The sequence below is a fragment of the Petaurus breviceps genome, unplaced genomic scaffold (genome assembly GCF_028583685.1).
Source record: "Petaurus breviceps papuanus isolate PSGF00001 unplaced genomic scaffold, PetGlider_PUasm1.0 38, whole genome shotgun sequence".
Taxonomy (NCBI): domain Eukaryota; kingdom Metazoa; phylum Chordata; class Mammalia; order Diprotodontia; family Petauridae; genus Petaurus; species Petaurus breviceps.
This window is the reverse complement of record NW_027186304.1, coordinates 105102246-105125991: the sequence shown is the minus strand read 5'-3', so window position 1 is coordinate 105125991 and position 23746 is coordinate 105102246. Positions and strand designations below refer to the sequence as shown.

At 39.5% G+C, this 23746-nt stretch overlaps 2 protein-coding genes across 5 annotated transcripts in view; one reads left to right on the top strand and one right to left on the bottom strand.

The window, feature by feature from the left end:
- Window positions 1-11025, bottom strand: part of PIGN (phosphatidylinositol glycan anchor biosynthesis class N) — a 226101-nt gene extending 215076 nt beyond the window's left edge. For all 3 annotated transcript variants that reach the window (XM_069100249.1, XM_069100250.1, XM_069100251.1), the window contains exon 1: window positions 10980-11025. The gene's annotated coding sequence lies outside the window, so the exon portion shown is untranslated. The remainder of the gene's footprint in view (window positions 1-10979) is intronic.
- Window positions 11026-11216: 191 nt separating this feature from the next.
- RELCH (RAB11 binding and LisH domain, coiled-coil and HEAT repeat containing) overlaps window positions 11217-23746 on the top strand; it is a 139613-nt gene continuing 127083 nt past the window's right edge. For both annotated transcript variants that reach the window (XM_069100247.1, XM_069100248.1), the window contains exon 1: window positions 11217-11893. In XM_069100247.1, coding sequence (XP_068956348.1) covers window positions 11380-11893 — 514 coding nt within the window. In that variant the 5' untranslated portion in view covers window positions 11217-11379. The remainder of the gene's footprint in view (window positions 11894-23746) is intronic.

The window sequence follows — 23746 nt, the reverse complement described above, 5'->3', positions numbered from 1 at the left end:
GGGGAGAAGGAATCTAAGGTATAAGGAAAGCCAGATAGAGGTTTTATTACTTGATCCTGGAGGTGATAAGAAACCAGAGGAGTTTATTTGGTAGGAAGGTGACATGCATCATAGGACCCAAGCTTTAGGAAGACTGGCTGACACCTAAACAGAACTTGGACTGGAGTGAGGAGAGACTTGAGGGAGGAAGACCAAGCAACAAGCTATTGCAGTAGTCCAAGAGCAAGGGGATGTGGGCCTTCACAAGGGTGGTAACAGTGTAAGAGGAAAGAAGGAGAAGTTACAAAGGGAGAAATGACAGGACCTGGCAACATATTGAATGGGGAAGGTGAGAAAGAGCGAGGGGTTGAGGATGACACCTAGGTGTTGAGCCTGGGAGAAAGGTATACCATCAACAGTTAATAAAGTTAGGAAGAAGGGAGAATTTTGAGGGAAAGATAAGAATTCATTTTTAGACGTGTTGAGTTTAGGATGTTAATGAGATATTAGTAGATACTGAGAGGTAAAATAGGCAGGTAGAGACCAGAAATTGGAGGTCAGCAGAGAGGTTAAGGCTGAATAAATGAATCTGAGAAAAAAATTAAAAGTAATTTTTATTAAATAAAATTAAGTTCATTCACAAACAAAATTAAAAGTTAAAATCAGAAAGGTAACCATTAAGTGCAAAGTAATCTTAACAGAAAGTTTCCTGAAAAACTGATTCAAATTTCTAAAATTAGAGCCATTTTTAATAGATAAATGGTCAAAGGATATGAATAGGCAGTTTTCAAAGAAGGAAACAAGAAAGAGGTGATAGACACAAGTTGCAGAATGAAACGTACATTTTCAGACGTGGCTGTTTTAGGAATTTTTTCTATTTCATAATACATAATTGTCACAAAGTTGTTGGTTTTTTCCCCCAATGGGACAAGGAAATGGGATAGAGAGGTAGGCCTAGGGATAGGAATCCCCCTCCAATAAAAAGAAAAACAAAAGAAAGAAAAGAGGCTATTGAAGAATTTTCAAATGTACAGAAAAGAAGGTTAGAAGGAATCATAAACAAAAAGAACTTTGGGGGTTTGGGTTTTGGGGTTTGTTTTTTTTTTTTTTGCTTTTTGGAGGGGGGAAGGCTGGGCAATTGGGGTTAAGTGACTTGACCAAGGTCACTAGTAAGTGTTAAGTATCTGAGGCCAAATTTCAACTCAGGGCCTCCTAAGTCCAGGGTTGGTGCTGTATTTACCGTACCACCTCGCTGCCCCACAAACAAAAGAACTTTGAAAGTTACATGTTGAACTTATTATCTATTTTAAAAGGCAAAGTGCACATAATAGCTTCGCTGTTTAGTGTATTAAAAAAAAAAGAGATGACTTCCAAACTTACATATCCAACCCTAATCTCTCCTAAAGGTCAGTACTGTATCTCTTGCTGCCTGCTGGACATCTCCACCTGGATCTCCCAACCACATTTTTTTTTTTAAGATTTTTCTTTTAGCTTTTTGGAGGGGGAAAGTAGGGCAATTGGGGTTAAGTGACTTGCCCAAGGTCACATGGCTAGTTTTGTGTGTGTGTGTTAAGTGTCTAAGGCCGGAATTGAGCTCAGGTCCTCCTGACTCCAGGGCCGGTGCTCTATTCATTGTGCCACCTAGCCACCCCTCCCAACCACATTTCAAACTTAACATTTCCAAAGGTAAACTCATTACTCTCTCTAAACCCATTCTTTCTCAGGAGAAACTGCCACATCCCTCCTATCACTTAGGTTTGTAATTTTGGAATCACCCTTGACTCTTCCTTCTTCCTCAGCCCCATACAACTCTCATACCTGTCTCTTTTCAGATGCTCATCTTTTGACTGGACTATTGCAAAATAGTCCTAAATAGTTTCTCTACTTACAATCTCTCCTTTTCCTAATCCATCCTCCACATGGTTGCCAAAATAATCTTCCTAAGGCACAGTTTTGTTTCTGAAATATGGTCATATTCATCATAAAAAGCATTTCATTGTCAGAGGATTCCTTAATTATCATTGCATTTATATCAATCCCATTCCTGCTTTCCCTACTTTTCCAGTATGAAAATCCAAAAAGACATTGGTACAGGAATTTGCAGTCCTTATGAAATTCACAATCTTAACATTGTCAGGGGCCTCTTGGATGATCCACTCCGAGCCATATCTCAACAAAAATCCTTTAAACAATGTCATTGATCATTCAGTCTTCAAAGAAAGATTGCTTTGTTGTTGCTGTTGTGATTCATGTCTGACTTTTCATGATCACATTTAAAATTTTCTTGGCAAAGATACTGGAATGGTTTGCCATTTCCTTTTCCAGTTCATATTATATATGAGGAAATTGAGGTAAACCAGGTTAAGTGACTTGCCTAGGGTCACACAGCTAGTCAGCATCAGAGGCCAGATGTGAACACAGGAAGATGAGTCTTCTTGACTCCATGTCCTGTACTCTATCCACTGGGGCACCTAGCCATCCATAGAAGACTGATAGTAATAGGGAATTCATCACTTCTCCATGTAACCAATTCTACTTTGGGATATTTCCAACTGTTAGGAAGTTTTTCCTTAATATTTGCCTAAAAGTACCTTATCTGGTCTTCTCCTATCTAAAAGCTTCTGGCCACATCTGTAATGGGCAATTACACAAGGGTAAGAAAAGTAAAATATGTAGATTTCCTATAAAAAGTAGAATAATCAAAAAAATCCTATCATGTAAAATATACAGAGAACTGAGTCAAATTTATAAGAATACAAGTCATTCCCCAACTGATAAATGTTCAAAGGATATAAACACAGGCAGTTTTCAGAGAAGAAATCAAAGGTATCTATAATCACATGAAAAAATGCTCTAAATCACTATTTTTCTTTTAAGCAATCAGGGTTAAGTAACTTGCTCAAGGTTACACAGCCAGTTATTTCTGGGTGTGGTGCTGAGTATCTGAGCCCAGGATTCGATCCAGGTCATCCCGACACTGGAGCCGGTGCTCTTACTTGCTGAGCCACCTGGCCACCCCCCTAAATCACTATTGATTAGAGAAATGCAAATCAAAGCAACTCTGAGGTACCATAGCTTACCTGTCAGATTGGCTAACATTACAAAACAGGAAAATGATAAATGCTGGAGGATGTGGGAAAATTGGAACATGAATGCATTGTTGGTGGAGTTGTGATTTGATCCAATCATTCTGGAGAGCAATCTGGAACTATGTCCAAAGGGCTATAAAAATGTGCATACCCTTTGACCCAGCAATAACATCTGGTTGTATCCCAAAGAGATCATACAAATGGGGAAAGGACCTGTATGTACAAACAATATTTATGGTAGCTTTTTTTGTGGTGGCAAAGAACAGGAAATCAAGAGGATGCCCATCAACTGCAGAATGACTAAACAAGTTATGGTATATGAATGTAATAGAATACTACTGTGCTATAAGAAGTGAGGAGCAGACAGACTTCATAATAACCTGGAAAAGCTTATATGAACTGACACTGAGTGAGGGGAGCAGAAACAGGAGAACATTGTGCACAATTACAGACATATTGTATCTGTGATGACTAACTTTGATAGACTGGGTTAATCTCAGCAATGCAACGTTCTAAGACAACTCCAAAAGACTCATGATGTAAAAGGCTATCCACATCTAGAGGAAGCAAACTATCTGCTCTCTCTTTCTTTTTTTTTTTTTTGTTGTTTTATTTTGTTTCTTTCTCGTGGTTCACTCCATTGGTTATAATTCTTCTTTATAATTTGACTATTGTGAAAATATGTTTAATGTGAAGGCATATGTAGAACCTATATCAGATTACATGCTATCTTGCGGGGGGGGGGGAGGAAGGAAATGGAAGGGAAGAAAATTTGGAACTGAAAAACTTCTGGAACTGAATGTTGTAAACTAAAAATAAATAAATTTAAAAGAACCAGAAAAAAAATCCTATCATGCCTTCTAATCCATAATATTTGAAAAAATTCTACAATAAGAGCCATGACAATAATTGTTAGGAAATATGGAAAACAAACTCCTACTCCAATATCTCATGGTACTAAGGACCTCAAGGAGAGAATAAAATTTTGGCAAGTCCCAAAATACTGGAAAAGACTTGAAAAATATTCTCTGTCTGTCATTGAAGGACAAGTCCAGCTGAGTTTAGAGAGTGTCAATACCAGGATTTGAGACCCTTGGTGATAAGTTTTTTCAACAACTCATGAAGATCTGCTGAGGCATACGGGGATTTCTTCATGCAGTGGAGAATAGGATACATTTTAAAGTATTAAAGTATGAAAACAAGAGACATAAGCAAAACATGAGTTTCCTTGAAGAATAACAGTTGTATAACATTTTCTAATTTTATCCTACACTTATCTATGCCTATATGAACAAGAAAACCATACCAGTTTTAATAAAAGGTGCCAGGAATTCCAAATTTTCTTATTTGTTTGGTTTTTTTTACACATTAAATGTTTTTGTGTTCCTGGTCTATCTTTTGGAAATAGTAAAACAACAACAAAAATACCTAAAATTAACATAAGATTCACTAATCTAGTGAGTGAAGAAATGTAAGTTTCATCTAAAACAGAAATCCTTCTGTTTTCCTATAGTTTCTTCATCGTATTTTATTTCTTCTATATTATATAATATTTCTTAATTTTTACCTCCTTGTCGTGAGGCAGGAAAATGCAATACATACTTATAGCCACTAGATGCTGCTAATGACATTCCCTTTTCTTTTGCTCTTTAATTCTAAGGGGGAGCAATAAAGGGGAAAAGATAATTAAATGGTGGCTAGGAGGAAAAGGGGATTTCTGTACAAACTATTACACATAATATACATAAATTTAAATAATGCTGTTGCTTAAAAAAGCCATGACAACTTATTTTGGGGAAAACATTGAATACTGTTTTTACTTTTTCTTTGGTTAGCAAAGGCATAAATGCCTTTACTCACCATCTAAGGAAAATCTTTCCAAGTACTGCCCTTCCCCCTAAAAAAATTAGTGTTGAAAGACCTGGTTAATAAATGGAAGTAAATAAGGAGGAAGAAAAAAGTTAAGATTTCATAATTAATTAGCAGCAGGTTAAAGATATTACAGATCACCAGTAACTAAGGATAACTTCTGTATATTATTAATAAATCTGGCTTATTCAAGGATTGATTAATGTTGGCTACAGTCAGAGCTAGATCCAGATATTTATATAGATAGTGTTTATATACTGCCTTACTAGCAGTATGATTCCCAAGCATGTCACTTAACCTCTTTGACTCAGTTTCTTACCTATAAAATAGCATCTACATTACAGGGCTATTGAGAGGATCAAATGAGATAATAGATGCAAAAACAGTTTGTAAATCTTAAGCATTATATAAATGGTAGTTATTTAGCATTATCATCATCACCGTCATCATCATTATCATTCTCTAGCTACAGAAGCTAAAAGAGTCTGTTCTTCTTTAATTGGACCTTTATATAGCTATTATATATATATAATCTAAATGGAATTATAAATCTACAGACACACAAGAAAGCTAAGTATCCAGGAAAGGACTTTTAGATACTTCTTTGGAAGATGCTAAACTCATTTTATTTTCAACCAGTTTAGCAAAAGCTTTTTTTTTAAGATTCTTTCTGCATCTGAGCCTTAGAGTCATTTTCTGGAATTGTCATGACTAAAAGCAGAGTGGTACAATGGCAAGGCTTTGGATCTGATGTCAGAGGACCTTGGTTCAGATCCTGGTTCTGCCAATTACTACCAATGTGACCTTGTGCCGTACACTAACCTCTCTGAGCCTTGGCTATTTCTGTTAAATGGAGAAGGGTTTAGACCAAGTGCCCTCTACAATCCCTTTCCTACAAAATATCCTAGTATGGGACTTTATTAATCAGTAGAGATCCTCCATTTGATAGGCCTCCCTTATAAAAGATCTTAACTGACATAAAGTCTTAGAAATCTTTAACTCGGCTGGCTGCTTATTTCTGTCAACAAACCAGTTGCAGACACATCTTTTTCAAACTACTCTTCATGTCCCAAAGTATAAAGTATAATGGCACTCTTTTGCTGCCTACTATGTCAGCTTTTTTAGTTTTAGCCTTGTATACACAGAAGCACCAACTAGGTAACATAGTAAAAGGTACACTGAATTAATACACAACTAATCCCTCCTTTTTTTTCTTTTTTTTTTTTAAGCAATTGGGGTTAAGTAACTTGCTCAAGGTTACAGGGCCAGTTATTTCTGGGTGTGGTGCTAAGTATCTGAGCCCAGATTTGATCCCCAGGTCATCCCGACACTAGAGCTGGTGCGCTTACTCGCAGAGTCACCTGGCCGCCCCTAAGCAATTGGGGTTAAGTAACTTGCTCAAGGTTACACGGCCAGGTGTTTCTGGATGGGTGCTAAGTGTCTGAGCCCTGGATTCGATCCCCAGGTCATCTGGACTCTGGAGCTGGTGCTCTTACTTGCTGTGCTACCTGGCCACCCCCAATCCCTCCTTCTTAAATATACTTTTCGTTGATAGTGCTAAGTCTGTATCCCAAAGAGATTTTTTTTTAAAAGGGAAAAGTATCTATTTGTACAAAAATATTTATAGCAGCTCTTTTGGTAGTGGCTAAGAATTAGAAATAAAGGGGATACCGGTAAATTGGGAGAATGGTTGAACAAGCTATCATATATGACTGTGATGGAATATTTTTGAGCTATAAGAAAGTTGACAAGCAGGATGACTTGAGAAAAACCTATAAAGACTTACATGACCTAACACAAAGTGAAGTGAGCAGAACCAGAAGAATGTTGTACATAGTAACAGCAATATTATACCATGAAGAACTGTGAATGATTTAGATATTCTCAGCATTATAATGATCTAAGACAATACCAAAGGATTCACGATAAAACACACTTTTCGCCTCCAAAGAAAGAACTAATAGTGTCTGAATACAGACTGAAGCATACTATCTTTCTTTCTTTCTTCCTTTATTTCTTTCTTGTTATTCAAGTCTTTCTGTACAAGATAACTAATATGGAAATGTTTTACATGATTGCACATGTATAATCCACATCAGATTACTTACTTTCTCAGGGAGAGGGGAGGAAGGAAATGAGAGAGAGAATTTGGAACTCAAAACTTAAAAAAATGTTAAAAAATTGTTTTAACATGTAATTGGGGAGAAATAAAATATTTTTTAAAGAGATTATTGGTAACTTTGGGGAAAAAAAGTACTTTTGGCTGAATACTTAATTAACTACTAGGTCCCTGACCTCCCCAACTTCCTAGTTCTCTAACATCTTTCCCTTATCTTCACTTCCAGATTAGGAACAACTAATTATCATTAAAGAAAACTCTCATGGATGTGTTGTAAAAAGAGATACATGGTATAGGGAAAAAAGTTTTAAAAATTATCAGTTAACAGTTTTCACTGAATTCCTAATACTATTACACCTAATATAAAGCTTCAATTTAATCAGACAATTAACTGAGCACATAGCAGAGGCAGGAAATAAAATTAGGCTACATTTAACAATTAATGTTTTATAAGTAGCACTCCTTCCAGAGGTGTGATGAGAATTAATGTGTTAATAGGGAGAGGCAGTTTGGCTCACTGACCTTAGCAACAGATTGTCAAATTGCTCTCCCAGGCCTGCTCTTAGGCAAAAAGTGGATTGCCCTATGACTGTGTCCAAATCATTTCATTTTCTCTATGCTTCAGCTTGTACATTTGTAAAATATAGTGAAGATACACTTCTATCTTAGTATTGTTGTGTGACATCACTGCCATGAAAAGAATGACTGATGATTGACTGTATTGTAGAAACCCTCCATAGTAGTTATATGAAGTATTTTGCATGCATGCACTCATACATGTGTACAGGCATCAAACCCTTTATTTCCAGTGTAAAGGCAGTTATCCCAAAGTACCAAGGCCTTTAGTGCCTAATAAATGTGTCCCATTAAGTGGCCAGGGCTTCCCATGGAACATATGTGGAGGATGTATATGCCTGCACCCTGACCGCTTCCAGGTACATATAAGCCCAGTGATAAAAGACTTGACTCTTGGAGGTAGACTTTGCTATATCACTGTAACACAGAGTGAAAGAAAACCTGCCCTAGAAGTTAGGAGCCCTACAAATCAAAAAGCACATTAACTACCTACACTATGCTAAGAACTCTGCTAGGAGATAAGGATGGAATAGTTCCTACCCTCAAGAAAACCTACAAATATAGGTGGGGAAAGCTAACATATACTTATAGAAGCTGTAATAAATTAGAAAAGGCCTCATGAATTAAGCCTTGAAGGAAATCTTGTTTTTGCTTGAATTTGTATTCTCAGAGAGTATCATAGTGCCTGACCCCCAGATAAATGTTTTATCTAATTTAATCTAACTAGAAATTCTAAAGAGTAGAGGTGAGGGAGGACAGCCCTCAAGGAGATGGGACTGCCACTACAAGGAGCAGTAAAACTAGTCTAGCTAGGTTATATGCCTGAAGGAGAATAATAAAGAATAAGGCGTCTAGGTTCAAACACTGGCTCATCTCAAACTTAGTCACTAAGAAACTGTGGAATTTGGCATCTTTGAGCCTGTTATCTCAGCTATAAAGCGAGAGTGGCAGTGTAGGCAATGTGGTATAACAGAAAGTGTATGAATTCTGGAGTCAGAGGACTAGGGTTTGAATCCTGGCTCTGCTACTTACCATGTGACTTTGAGCAGTTTCCTCAACTATAAAACAAGTCATTTAGATTGGAAGGCTTCCTTCCAGCTCTAAATCTATGACCCTATGATCCTTTGAGTCTGAAATTTACAGAGCTATGCTTTATCAGTGCATTTTCCCACTGTTAAAAGGAAAACTGTATTGACAAAATATCATATATATGTGACACTAATACAATTTTATATGGAACCAATCAATCAGCAAGAATTAATTAGGCACATAAGTCAAAGTATGGCTAATATGAAAGGTGGACAACCAAAGAATTTTTCCAAAATTCTTCAATTCTTGAAGTACTAAAGTAAACCCAGTAGAGATGCTTTTTTTTAACCCTGGAAAAATAGTTGGAACACATAAGTAATTGGATATTTTCAAAAGAATGTTTTACGTCCAATGGAAAAATATTCCCACAATTATATGTGTTATATAAAATAGAGAGTAAAGAATTAGCTTTTTTATTTATTAGTATAGCCACATTCTTGTGTATATTTTAGTCTCATAAAAACAATGATTTTGTTAGGACTAAGTTTCAAAGAACTCAACTTAAACACAAATAACAAAATAAATCTGAGTGAAGTAATAGAACCAGAAATGGAATGAAAATCAGACCAGGAGGGGCAGCTAGTGGTGCAGTGAATAGAGCACTGGCCCTGGAGTCAGGAGGACCAGAGTTTAAATCCAGCCTCAGACACTTGACACACTTACTAGCCCTGTGACTTTGGGCAAGTCACTTAACCCCAATTGCCCTCCAAAAAGAAAAAAAAAAATCAGACAGGGTTTTAATCCCAGTTCTAACATTAAGTTACTGTGTCACCTGGAACAAGTCATTTAACCCTCTGAGCTTCAGTTTCTTCCTGAACTGGGTAATGAGGGGAAATAATCGTAGGTGCCCTCTTTGGTTTCTGAGAGTTCTAACCTCCCTCAAAATTCTATAAACATTTATTGACCATCAACTGCATGGATGAAATTTAATAATCATAATAGCGATGTTTATTTATCACTTACTATGTGCCAGGCCCTGTGCTAAGCACTTTTACAATCATTATCTCATATGATCCTCACAGCAACCCTGGGAGATAGCTGGGGATTCCAGAAACACTCACAGAATGGAAAACAGAACTCCTAGTTCATACCACTCCACATATGAGTCCCTTAGTTTGGGTTTAGCTGCCTCCCTAAGGCAGAGGGTCTTAACTTTTTTTGTATCATGGACTTCTCTAGCAGTCTGGTCATAGATATGGACCATGTCCAGTAGCTTAGAACACTGGACTTGGAATCAGGAAGACATCTTCCTGAGTTCTAGTCCAGACTCAGACATTTACTAGCTGTGTAACCCTGAGCAAGTCACTTAATCCTTTTTGCCTCAGTTTCCTCATCTGTAAAAAGAGCTAGAGGATATGGAAAACCACTACAGTATCTCTGCCAACAAAACCTCAAATGGCAGGAAGAGATGGACACAACTGATCAACAGAATGGACCATTTCTCAAAATGTTTTAAAAGACCCAAAATACATAAGGTTACAAAGAAAATTCATTATATTGAAATCACATAGAGAATTAATATAGAATTATATTTTATATTACATATTAAATATATAATTTTCATAGGATTTCATAGGATACTATATTGAAAAAGATTTTGTTATATATATTTAAATTTTAAGTACATAAAATTAAATATATAGAATACATATAAAAACTATTTCAATATGGTAAGCTTCCTTTGTAATCCTATGTTTTGAAACCTTTAAAACATTCTGAGAAATGGCATACACACACATATAGTTAAATTCAGAATTTCAGAACCCCTACGCCGGGGTGACCAGGAAAAATGTGGCACCCAGCCGGCTCTGGCCCTTGGACTCCAGGGACGCCTGGATGGTACCAGGAGATACCCAGACCCGCTGGGACGGCCAGGCTGTGCATCTACGGACCAAGCCGGGGAAAGTTTTACGTCTGGTCCAAACCTTCGGGGGAAGGAACAAGTCTCTCTCCTCCCCGACCCTGTTCCCCTCACCGCACCCCAACCCCTCCATTCCCGGGCTCGGAGCGCCCGGATCCTCCCGGAAGAGAGGCTCTCCCGTGGGCAGAAGGAGCGATCCCGGCGCCTAGGCTCCACACGTGGGCAAATGCCCACGCAGTCCCTCAGCGCTAAAGGAAAAGAAACCGAAGCCACTCGGCAGCTACCGCCCCAACCCTACGACCTGCCCGTAGGGTACCCTACGACCTGCCCGTAGGGGACCCTACAAGGCACCGCGCCCCCCTCAGCCCTTCCCAGCCGCGCCCGGGTCAGGATTTACCGGTGGTTGACGTTCTCGCGATAGTGGGAGCGCTGTCCCCAGCACCTTCCCTTCTCCTAGTGGCTATCCTGCTGAAGAGGGGGCGGGGCCTCGGGGCGTGAGGAGGCGGGGAGAGGGACGCTCCGGTCCTGTAAAGCGAAGGAGCGGGGGTGGCTGGGAACGGGAACATCTCCCACTTCCCGCGAGAGTCGGGACCAGGAAGACGCCTGCGGAGCCGGGCCGTGGAGCAGTTGTTGCTGCCCGTGTTGCGGAGCTGTCGCCGCCGCTGTGGGGAACCGAGGCGCAGGCGGCTAGTCCGGAGGCGGGCCCAGGTCGGAGGAGTCCCTCCGGACCCGCGGCAGCCCCGGGCGCGGTCTGTCACCATCAGGCGGGGAGGAGCCGAAGCACCTGACAGATTAAGATGGCGGCGATGTCTGCGGGAGGTGGCAGCGGCGGCGTGAACCCGTTTCTCAGCGACTCGGACGACGACGACGACGAAGTGGTTGCAGCGGCGGCGGCCGAGGAGGAGCGGCGGCCCGGCCTGCGGCTGGGTCCTGGGGGCGGCCCCGATCCCGGCTCCGGAGGCTCCCTGTCCCCGCAGGAGCCGATGGCCGGGGCCGGCGGAGGGCGGCCGGGGGTCCCCGGGGGGGAGGCGGCCGCGGCGGGGGAGCCTCCCGCCCGCCTGTCGGTGGACGCTATCGCGGCGCAGCTGCTGCGCGATCAGTTCCTACTGACGGCCCTGGAGCTGCACACGGAGCTGCTGGAGAGCGGCCGAGAACTGCCGCGCCTTCGGGACTACTTCTCCAACCCGGGCAACTTCGAGCGGCAGAGCGGGACACCGCCTGGAGTGGGAGGCCCCGGGATCCTCGGGGCGGCCGGAGCGGGGGGTGCCGGAAGCCGGGAGCCAAGTGGGATGCCAGGCGGGGGACCCCTCAGTAAGTGGTCTACGCTGCCAGCTAGCTACAGCCTGGGGTGTGGATGCGGACTGGGGTGACAGCTGGGGCTGCTTCTGGTTTGGGTTTTTGGTGTTGTGCATTTCTGTTTCTGGTAAGGGGCTGGGGAGAGCGTGGAACCGGGAAAGGAAAAGAAGATTCTCATAGAATCTTACGGGAAACTGAAAGGTCTTTTAATTATTGTTGGGAAGCAACTGTTTGAAGTTGGATTTGATCTTCATACCTTGATTTGGGGAAGGGAAGGAAAGGTCTAGGGAAAGCTGCTAGGTTAGCAGGTTGATTATCGAATTTAGCATCTTTATGTTTTCAGCTTTTGATGGGTCATATCATTAATTTCCACATCGGGAAGGAAAATGTTTTACAGGAGAAGAAAAAGTAATTCCATAGATGAGTGAACAACATAAAACAAAGGCTTTTGAGGGTTAGAATACTTTTAAAGATCATTATAGTCTTTATTTTTTTAATGGGGCTTATGCTTTATAATTGGTTTCTTTTTAAGCAAGAGCTGTTATGTTGATGTGAAATAACTCGGATGTTCTCGAAGTGATGAGAATTGGGAAGTTGAGCAAAGATTTTACGTGTTTTTGCGGGGACTCTTCTTTATGTTCTCAGCACTGGAATACAAAGTTGAAATATATAGTTCCTGTGGGCAAGGACTTTGTACTCTAGGGGGTTAAGATAAGTAAATAATTATATGATGCAAGTTAGCATATGATTGTCTAGGAAAAGTCAAACAAACCTTAGAGATTCAAGGAAGGAGGAATCACTTCTAATCACAATCAAGTAGGAACTGGCACCTTAACTGAGTCATAAAAGTGAAGGAGGATTATAGGTTTTAGGATGCCATGAGGGACCCATAAAGATAATCTAACACACCTTAATCTAAAATCTTAGCCAGAATGGGGCAAGATTGTGTGGAGTATCCACACATTTATCATCTTTGCCTGGAACAAATGGAAGCAGCAAATAAGGACAAAGAAAAGGAAAGAAAAAATAATTTATTAAGAGCCTGCTAGGAGTTTTACAAATATTTTATTTGATCTTCAGCATAACCCAGAAAGGCTGGTGTTATTATTATTCCATTTGGTAGTTGAGAAAACTGAGGCAGGTAGAAGCTAACTGACTTGCCCAAGGTCACATAGCTAGTAAGTGTCAGAAGCTAGATTTCAATCCAGGTCTTCTGACTCCAGGCTTAGTGCTCTATCCACTGACCACCTACCTGCCTAAGGGAAGAAATGGTAATAAGTTCAATTTCTGCTAAATGAAATTCAGTCAAGACTATAAAATTAGGTCTGAGACAGATCATTAAAGATCTGATTTGTATTTTCCATAAGTTTTTGGACAGGATTTGACTTTATCAAATTTATGTCTTAGATAATCTTGGCAGTGTTGTTAAAGATGGAAACTTCAGATAGGGAGAATAAGTAAGAGGCTATTAGAGTAGCCCAGGGGAGCTGGGACCTGACATAAAATTGAGGGAGTGGAAAGGAAAACACAGATGTACTGGGTATTACACTTAGAATCAGTAGAATTGGATTGAGTGGATATCGGAGGAGACAGTCAAGAATGACTCAAGTGTTTGAGCCTGAGTGACTGAAACTGATGGTGTTTTTAAGAGAAAAGGGAAGTTAGGAGGGGGCAAATTTTGGAAGGAATGTCATCAGTTTTGGACTTCCTGAGTTTTAAAATGACATTCTAGATTAACCAGCCAGTCAACAAGTGATTATTAGGCTCCTGCTACGTGTCAGGAACTACTAGATACTGGTCATTCAAGTACAAAGAATGAAGCAATCCCAATTTGTAAAGAGTTTGCATTCTAGCGGGAGAGAAAACAAGTATATCTAAAAATGTATACAATACTTTGGGCAGGAGAGCACTAGTTGTTGGTGGAATTAGGAAAGGCTTCATACAGAAGATGGTATTTGAGCTTTATTTTGAAGAGAGAGGGCTTTTGAGCAGGAGGTAAGAAAGGGAGCACATTAAAGCCATGGAAGACAGCATTTGCAAAAGCACAGAAATGGGAGATGGAGTGACATGTATGAGGAATAATTGAGAGAATTCCATTTTGGGTAGAACTCAAGAATGCAAGAGAACAAGTAATGTCCAAGTAGGTTAGAAAGAGTTTGGGACTAGGTTGTGTGGGACTTTAACTACTGTTGGACTGGAGTGTTGATAATCTTGAGACAGAGAAATGAGGCTGACAATCTAGGTGAGAGGGAGCGATATCCAAGGTAGTAGCTATGTGAATAGAGAAAAGGAGTAAAATATAAGACATGTGAAAGGAGAAGCTGCAAGATTTAGCAACCGATGGAGTACATGGCTTGAGGGAGAATAAGGAGGCAAGGATAATGCTTGAGGTTATGAATCTGGAGTCAGGAAAGATGGTGGTGCCTATATAGAAATAGGGAAGATTGGAAGAGAAGTTTTAGAAAAAAAGATGATGAGCTCATTGCCTATGGGGACTATATAAATATTTCAACTTTGTATTCAAGTGCCTAGGACAAAGGAGGAACTTTAAAAAAATGCATCATTGCTCAACTTCCCAATTCTCATCACATTAAAAACAACCAAATTATTTCACACAAAGCTAACGGGATTGGATGGAGGCAACAGGACCTCATATTTTTCTATAATTTTGGAAACTTTGATGTAAATGTCAATAAATTCAACAATTCTTGATTTAAAAGAATCCAGTTAGGAAGCATAAAAGCCATTTTTTAAAATGAGAGCTACAGTAATCTTAAAAGTACTCTTAAGCCTCAGAAGCTTTCATTTTATGTTGTTCAGTCAGCCATAGAATTACTTTTCCTTATCCTGCAAAACATTTTCATTCCTGATGTTGAGATTCATAAAATGACAATCAGTACTTGAAAAAAAAATAAGGATGTTGCATTTGAAATGTCCATTGGTTTTTCAACTCTGAGCTCAGCAGAGATGCTGGGGCTCTAGATGTGAGAGTCATCTGCAAAGAGATGGGAAAACCCACCTCCCATGGCTACACCCATTGGAATTGATGAGGTTACAAAAAGAGAATTTAGAGGGTGAAAACAAGAGACCTAGAACAGGACTTTGGGGAACACCCTAATTAGGAAGTATACTATAGATGATGAATGAACCAGTAAGGGAAAATGAGGAGTAGTCAAACAAGGAGGGGAAGAACCAAGAAAAGAGTGTTAGAAAAATCCAGAGAGGAAAGAGTATCAGATTGGAGAAGGTGCAACAGATAGGTTAAGAAGAATAAGGACTGAGAAAGGGCCAAGATTTGACAAGAGGTACACAGGTACCTTTAGAGTGAGCAGTTTCAATTGAGTGATGAAGTCAGCAGAAGCTAGATTTCGAAAAGTTGAAGAGTGAGTGAAAGTAGAAGAAATGGAGGTACCTAGTGTAGGTAGCTTTTTCTAGGACTTTGGAAGAGAAAGGAAGGTTGAGATGTAGCACAAGAACTTGAGAGGATAGTCAGTCTGTCAACTAGCATTTATTAGCTTCCGGTTACTGGGATACAAAGAAAGGCAAAGGCAGTCCTTCCCCAGTCTAGTAGGAAAAGCAACCTGCAAACAAACAAAATACATACAAGATAAATGGCGATTAATCTCAGAGGAAAGGCATTGAGATCAAGGAGATCAAGATCTTGGGAAAGACTTCTTGCAAGAATATTGGACTTTGGCCTCTTGAAAAAAGACAGGGAATCAAGTAAGTTAATATAGGAAAGGAGAGATTTCCAGAAATGAGGGACTGCTAGTGAAAATGCTTAGTCAAAAGATAGAATGTCTTGTGCACTGAACAGCAAGGAGTAGTATGTGGATGGGAGTCCAGACAAAAGGCTTTGAAAGTCAGACAGGATTTTCTGTTTGATAATGGCAGTAATAGGAAGCCACCAGAGTTCACTTTAGAAAGTGAATAAATATGTTCAGACCTGCCTCTTAGGGAGATAACTTTGACAGCTGAGCAGAGGATGGACTGGAGAGGGGAGAGGCTAGAGGCAGGGAGACCAGTCAACAGACTTTATTACAGTAGTCTAGGCATGTGGGATAAGGGCTCACACCAATGTGGTAGCCGTATTAGAAAGAGACAGGAGCACATATGAAAGATATTGTGGAGGTAGAAATGACAGAACTTGGCAACTGATTGGATATGGGAGGTGAGAGTGAGGAGTTGAGAATGGCATCTAGGATATGAGTTTGGGGGACTAGGAAGATGATAGGATGAGGGAGAGTTGGGAGCAGAGATCATGAGTTCAGTTTTTGAAGCATTGAGTTTGGATATCTACAGGGCATCTAGTTTGAGATGACCAGTAGGCAGTTGGAGAGACGTGATACTGGAGTTGGGGATCGAGCTTAGGACTAGACAAGTAGATCTGAAAATCATTTTGCATAGAGATGATAATTGAAACTATGGAATCTGATGAGATCGCCCATTGGAATAATATATCGAGAGAAAAGGACGTAGGACTGAAGTTTTGTTTTGTTTTAAAGGAGTTTAGACCTGTTTGATTGCAGTAAGGAAGGAATCAGTTGATAGAGGGAGACTTTGAAGACTTGAGAAAGATGGGGAATGAATGAGGAGACAGTCTTCTAGAGAAGATCCAGTAGAGATGGGATTAAGCGCACCTAGAAACTAGATGATTGTAGTGGATAGAGTGCTGGGCCTGGAGTCAGGAAGACCTTTGTTCAAATCCAACCTCATACACTGACTAGCTGTGTGATCCTGGACAAGTCACTTCACTTCTGTCTACCTCAGTTTCCTCAGTTGTAAAATGAGGAAAATAAAAGCCCCTACTTCACAGGGTTGTTAATAGGGATCAGATGAGATGATATTTACAAAGCACTTATTGCAGTGCCTGGCACTTTAACATATACTTATTGTCTTCTTTTCCCTACCTATAGATGGGGGTTAGCCTTGTAAGGAGAAGAGCTTCCTTTGTCTGAGACTAAGGGAAAAAGAGGAAAGAGTGGGAGATGATGTTTGGAGATTTTGAGATGAAAACTGTTGTCAGGTCAAACTAGCTTTCTTTTTCCTCACACACATACACTTCCATGCCCAACTCTGGGTGTTTTACAGTCTGTCCTCTATGCCTAGAATGCATTTGCTTATCACCACTTCCTCTTTGGAATTTTTAGTTGCTTTCAAAATTCAGTTTAAGGACCTCCTCCTATATAAGACCTTTCCTGGTTCCCCTCTAACCTTCCCTCCCATCCCCCAGCTAATACTAATATCAGAATAAAACTTATTTTGACCTTCTGATTGAAAGTTACAATATTGGGGTGGCTAGGTGGTGCAGTGAATAGAGCACCGGCCCTGGAATCAGGAGGACCTGAGTTTAAATCCGGCCTCAGACACTTAACACAAAAACTAGCCATGTGACTTTGGGCAAGTCACAACCCCAATTGCCCTCCAAAAAAGGCAAAAAAAAGAAGCCTGAAAATTACAATATCAAAGTATGTCTTTTTAGCTGTTCTTTTAAAAGTACTGAAAGCCTCAAGTTAATCAACCATCAATAAAGTACCAAAAATCTACTTTAAAATTCCAAATGCCACTAAAGCCTCAGAACAGTACAATGAAATTAGCTTTCCTAACCATTAATATATACTTCTAGAATTTAAATGTTTGATTTAAAAATTGGTCAGATGTTATACTGAGGCCCTAGGAGATGTCCAAATTCTTGTTTTTTTTTGTTTTTGTATTGGAGTTATACATATGGATACTACATGAAATAGAAAGTGATCAATAGGGGCTTGGAAATAATTTTCTTATATATGAAACTGCAATGGCATTTATTTCCAGCAGGATTTCACTTATATAAATGCATTTACTTTAGTACAAATGTATGAAGACTTTCATTGAAACCAGCTTGAATAAATAAAAGCTCTTGGAGCAGAAATTTCTGACAAGTGCCTACTGTTATAAGGCAGAGAAAAACACTGTCTTCATTTGGTTTTCTCACCAGTTTAATGCTATGCTATTTTAAGCTCTGAGAAAGCTGGGAAAGGAGTTAGCTGGGGCTAAATTGATAATGAGATATTTGCATATCTTCTGACTTCTTCCAAAGGATAAGAAGACACCTTAGAAAAACCATTGTCCTAGAAAAACTGGAAAAAAAAAACCAGAACAGTTGAGAAAGAAAAAACAAATTACACTTTCTTCTTTAATATATTTTACTTTACATAAAAGGATCCTAATAAATGAAAATATATATAATAAATATAGCATGTATAAGTAAAATATAAATATAATAAATAAATAAAAATATAAAATATAGTAAAAATATTGCATGAAACAGAGCTTAATTCATGTAACAAAAGAACAAACTTGGCTTCAGTTATTTATCAAAGGCATTTCTAAAATCTTTACAGATCTGTATTGTTATTTGTTTAGTCATTTCAATCATGTCCAACTCTTTGTGGCCCTTTTTGGGGTTCGCTTAGCAGAGATACTGGAGTAGTGTGCCATTTACTTCTCCATCTCATTTCACATATGGGAAAAGTGAGGCCAACAGGGTTAGGATCCCACAGCTAGTAAGTAAGGCTAGGTTTGAACTCAGGTTTTCCTGACTCGAGGTCCACTGCTCTACCTAGTCACCATAAAAAAAATTTTTTGACCAAAAAAGTTTGTATATAAATTCTGAAAAAATTAGTTTTTTCCTAAAGCAGTTTTTTTCCTAAAATTTCTTCCTAAAGCAATATTTTATAACTTAGTATTTTTAGTGTACTAAGAAGAATAAAACTTTTTTAGCTGAAAAAGTGTTCTGTAAAATTAAACAAAGAGGAAGTGAAATACAAAGCAGTATTCATTTCCTTAAATTAACTATGGACAATAAGGCAGGAAATATTTATGAGAGCTTAAAAAGATGTCACTATGGCAGTTACTGTTGTTTGTCCTTCCTTCTTGAAGAGGACCATGACTTCAGGGAGGTGATACTATGACATTGTATATCAAGTGAACTGGACTTAAGTGAGGGAAGGCTGTGAAAAGTCACCAGCCTTACTTTCAGTTCTGAAGACATGGGTCCATTGGCAAGATACAGATCTGGACAACTGGAGATGCCTGGATACAGTGGGAGACCTTGGGCCTTTTAAGCTAAGGTCTTTAATGGGTCTTGGTTTGACTGAAGCAATATACATTCAATAATTAAAGCTATGTAAGAAATGAGACCAGGAATGGCTTCTTTTACCTATTTAAAAAAATAAAAAGATCTGTCTGGTTGGGGAAGACCCTCAGGGTTTCTGGCCAAAATAGAAACCTGTTTACACTCACTATGAGCCATGCAGGGCCCAAACAGGGACCAAGTGGGGCTTGGCCTGGGACCTATTGTTGACCAGTCAGTGAGAGCTAGAGTGATTTGTATTTAAGTCATGGCCCTTAAGAAAAAAAATCTAGCCTGTAAACCCCAAGATATCTTGCTAGCTTTTGGTGATCAAAATTTATATTCCTTTGGGCAGAGCTCCTGCAGATGAGGGTATGATACTCTGTGTGGACAGAGGGAAAGGATATGGCTGTAAACATTTATTAAGGGTCTAGGTGCTATACTAAATGCTAGAGATAAAAGGGGGAAAAAAAGACAAAAGACAGATCCTGTCCTCGTGGAGGAAGACAGCAAGAAATAGGTACAAACAAGCCCTATACAGGAGAATAGGAACTCAACAGAGGGAAGGCACTAGAATTAAAGAGAGACTAGGAAAGGTTTCTTGGAGATGATAGGATTTTTGTTGGAACTTGAAGGAAGCCAAAAGGCAGAAATGAGGAGAAAGAGATTTCAAGACCTGGAAAACAGGGAAAATGCCTGGAACTGAGAAGTGGAATGTCTTGTTTGAGGAACAACAAAGAAGCCATGTCACTCCTAGAACCCCTGGAAGCCTTTTCAGTAGGGGAAGTGACATGGTCAGACAGACTCTTTAGGAAAATCCCTTTAACTGAATAGAGAACAAAGTGGAGGATGGAGAGATTTCTGGCAGGCAGACTATCCATTTTATTAATCTGCAACATTAATCTTTTTGGTACTTAATATATTAAATGAAGTTATCTGTCAGATTTTAGGTTTGGTACTTGATTCATACTACCATCATATATATTCAGACAGGTACTTAACAAATACTTTTGATTACAATTGACTAGATGAAGATGAAATTGCAGGTAGAGTTAGAACAGGTTCCAGATCCCATTCTAGTTTTATTTTTCTCCACCATTTAAATTTTAGCTAAGGTATACTTAAATACTTTTACCTCAATTTCATGTGAATGCTAGCATTCTGCTTTAGTAAGGCAGCTGAAATATCTGGGCATAAGTAACCACTTGCTGAAGCTCTCTACTCTATCTAAAGTATGGTGACTAGAAATCATAACATTACGTACTAATTTCCTAGAGAATGAACAATATATGATAACCTCTTAAGAAGAAGTCTGATCTAGTAAAGAGTTGGGACTTTGTGTAGTAGCAAACACCTGGAAACTAAGTGCTAAACAAATTGTGGTACATGAATTACTTGGAATAAATGCCATAAAAAATGATGAACATGAAGAATACTAGGGAAGCAAGGAAAGACTTTGTAAATTTAAAGATCTTCCCTGCCCCTAGGCTAAAGTGCACCTGGAGCCTGGAGTGGGAGGCTTGTTTTTCAGTAGATGCTTCTTGATTGGCCAGTGAGTCAATAAGGTTGTTGCATTCTCTGAGCCAGGAGAAGGCTATATAAGCGCTGATGAGTAGCTTTGTTTTGGGGCTCACTTTGACAAGTGTTCAGTGATTTGATCTGGATTCTGGGAAGCCATTGTTGAGAGCCCCCCCCCTTCAGCTTTGAAAAACCCAGATGTTGAAAACCAGATGTTTATTTGGTATGGATGTAATGGTTGGACAGTTTGGAAATCTGTCTACTTGAACTGTCTCTGTCCTAATAATTCTGTCTGTATAATATGAAGTTCTGGGTGCTGACTAGCAGCAGGGATTTTCCTAAAGAGTCTGTCTGACCATGTCACTTCCCCTACTGAAAAGGCTTCCAGGGGTTCTAGGAGTGACATGGCTTCTTTGTTGTTCCTCAAACAAGACATTCCACTTCTCAGTTCCAGGCATTTTCCCTGTTTTCCAGGTCTTGAAATCTCTTTCTCCTCATTTCTGCCTTCTGGCTTCCTTCAAGTTCCAACAAAAATCCTATCATCTCAAAGAAACCTTTTCCCCTGAACTAGGTGAACGATACATGTTTGACTGATTAAAGTAAGCTTGTTAACCCATTTTGAGTTGCTTTCCTTTATCAAAGCAGATCCAAGAACCTGTGTTGGCAGCCACCTGGGGACGCTGGGGTACTTGCTGTTACAGACTTGCATGAGCTCATAGTCTAATGGTTAGAAACATTGTGAAAATAACCACGTACAAACAAGCTATATAGGACAAATGTGAGATAATAAATAAACTAGTAGAAGACTTGTATTAGTTCGTGTTATGAGGTGATGACAGCCTGCACCAGAGTCAGGATATGGTCAGAGGAGAGAAGTAGGTGTTATTATGATATTATAAAGGTAGAATCAGTGGAGCTTGGCAGCAGATTAGAAGAGGTGGGGGTAAATGAAAATGAGGAGTCAAGAATATCTAGATTTTGAGCCTTGACTGAAAGCAGTAGTTCCCATGACAGTAATAAGGAAATTCAGGGGAAAGTGAGTTGGTAGGGAAGATAATGAGTTCAGTATTCAACATATTGAATTTAAGATGTCATCATCTAGTTTGAGATGTTCACTAGATTATTAGATATTAATTTGAAGGTTAGGAATAGATAAGTTGATATGTAGAACTGGTAACTGATATCACTAAGTGAAATAAAATAGTAGAAGAGAAAAGGGCCCTGGGGTATCCTGAGGAATACCCACATTGGGCTGCCTTTTTCAGTTACTTAAAGCTATGATGATGTGATACATAATTATATCATCAGATTCTTCAGTTTTCTGGTTCTGTTTAAAGTATAGATGTGTAAAATACTTAAAATATTTAACTTGTCTTATTTTAAATTATGGACATGACAGAAGTTATATGCTAAATACTTCACAAATACTCTTAAGGCTAATAACGGCAGTTAGGCAGGGGAAGCTAATCTCATTGAATCAGTAGCTCACTTTAATGGCTTTTTATAGCTTACAAAGAACTTTTCATGCTTTAACTCTCTGAGCTAAATGCCACAAGTATTATCATCACCATTTTACTGATGAGGAATTAGATGCCCAGAGAGGTTAAAGGATTTCCCCCATAGTCACATGGTTTTTAAGTAGCTGATCCAGAACTTGAACCCACATCTCCTGACTCTGAAGTCTAGCATTCTTAAAACTTCTAAGGTTCAGATTAACCTAGTTGTTAATACATTGTGGACCAGATTCCTATTATCTAAAGTTAGGCTCCTTAACCTTTTTTTTTCCATATGTTTTAGGATCTCCCCCTCCTCCACCAAAATCTTTTAAAACCTATGGACCCCTTCTCAGAATGCTTTTTTTTAATGTATTTATTTACTTTTAGTTCACAACATTCAGTTTCCACAGTCCGTGGAGTTCCAAATTTTCTCCCCCTCCCCCCGTGGTGGCATGCAGTCGGATACAGATTCTACAGTTACCTTGGCAATAAACATTAGTCAAGTTGTGAGGAAGAATTATAGCCATTGGAATGAACAGTGAGAAAGAAGGAACAAAACAAAACAAAAGAGAGAGAGAGAGAGCAGGTAGTTATCTTCAGTCTACATTCAGACTCTAGTTCTTTTCTCTGGATGTGGATAATGCTCTTCATCGTAAGTCCATTGGAGTTGTCTTATGGCCTTGCATTGTTGAGAGGAATCCAGTCTATCAGTTATTCATCACAGATACAATGTGTCTGTAATTGTGTACAAAGTTCTCCTGATTTTTTTACTACCCTCACTCAGCATCACTTTATATAAGTCTCTCCAAGTTATTATGAAGTCCATCTGCTTCTCATTTCTTATAGCACAATACCGTGTTTCCCCGATAATAAGACCTATCCCGAAAATAAGCCCTCCCCTTACTGTGTAAGATTCCTCTAAAATAAGCCCTCCCCCGAAAATAAGCCCTATTGAGATTGCTACTGTAGTGAAGGTGATCCCCTGCGCTACACGCTACATTACGGTACCCTCTGTATGCACCGTCCCCCCCGCCCCCCCGTGAAACGCATGCCGCACTCCGAGCTGCATCCAATCAGAGCTGCAGCAGTGAGCGAGTCATCCTGTTCTTCCCCAGTGATTTGCTTGCTGGTGCCATTGAGAGCAGTGCCGCGGAGAGCTGAGGCAGGACAACATAAGCCCTCCCCTGAAAATAAGCCCTCTGATGTTTTTCTTTCCAAAAAAATTAATAAGACAGTGTCTTATTATCGGGGAAACACAGTAGTATTCCATTACATTCATATACCACAACTTGTTTAGCCATTCCCCAATTGATGGGCATCCCCTTGATTTCTGATTCTTTGCCACCACAAAAAGAGCTGCTATAAATATTTTTTGTACATACAGGTTCTCCTCCCACTTCTCTGATCTTTTTGGGATACAGCCCTATGGTGTTACTGGGTCAAAGGGTATGCACATTTTTATCACCCTTTGGGCATAGTTCCAAATTTCTCTCTAGAATGGTTGGATCCAGAATTCTTTTAAATGCATAAAATGAAACATGTAGGAATGCAAAATAAAACAAATCAAAATACATTTACCAGGATCTTGAAAAAAAAAAAGGAAGTTCACATATCCCAGCTTAAGAGTGCTTGATCTAGCTAGAGCCTATTGAAAGCATCATCTGAAGAAGCAGATGATGAGGCAGCCAGGAGATACAGTGGAAAACTCACCAGGCCTCAAGTCAGGGAGAATTGACTTAA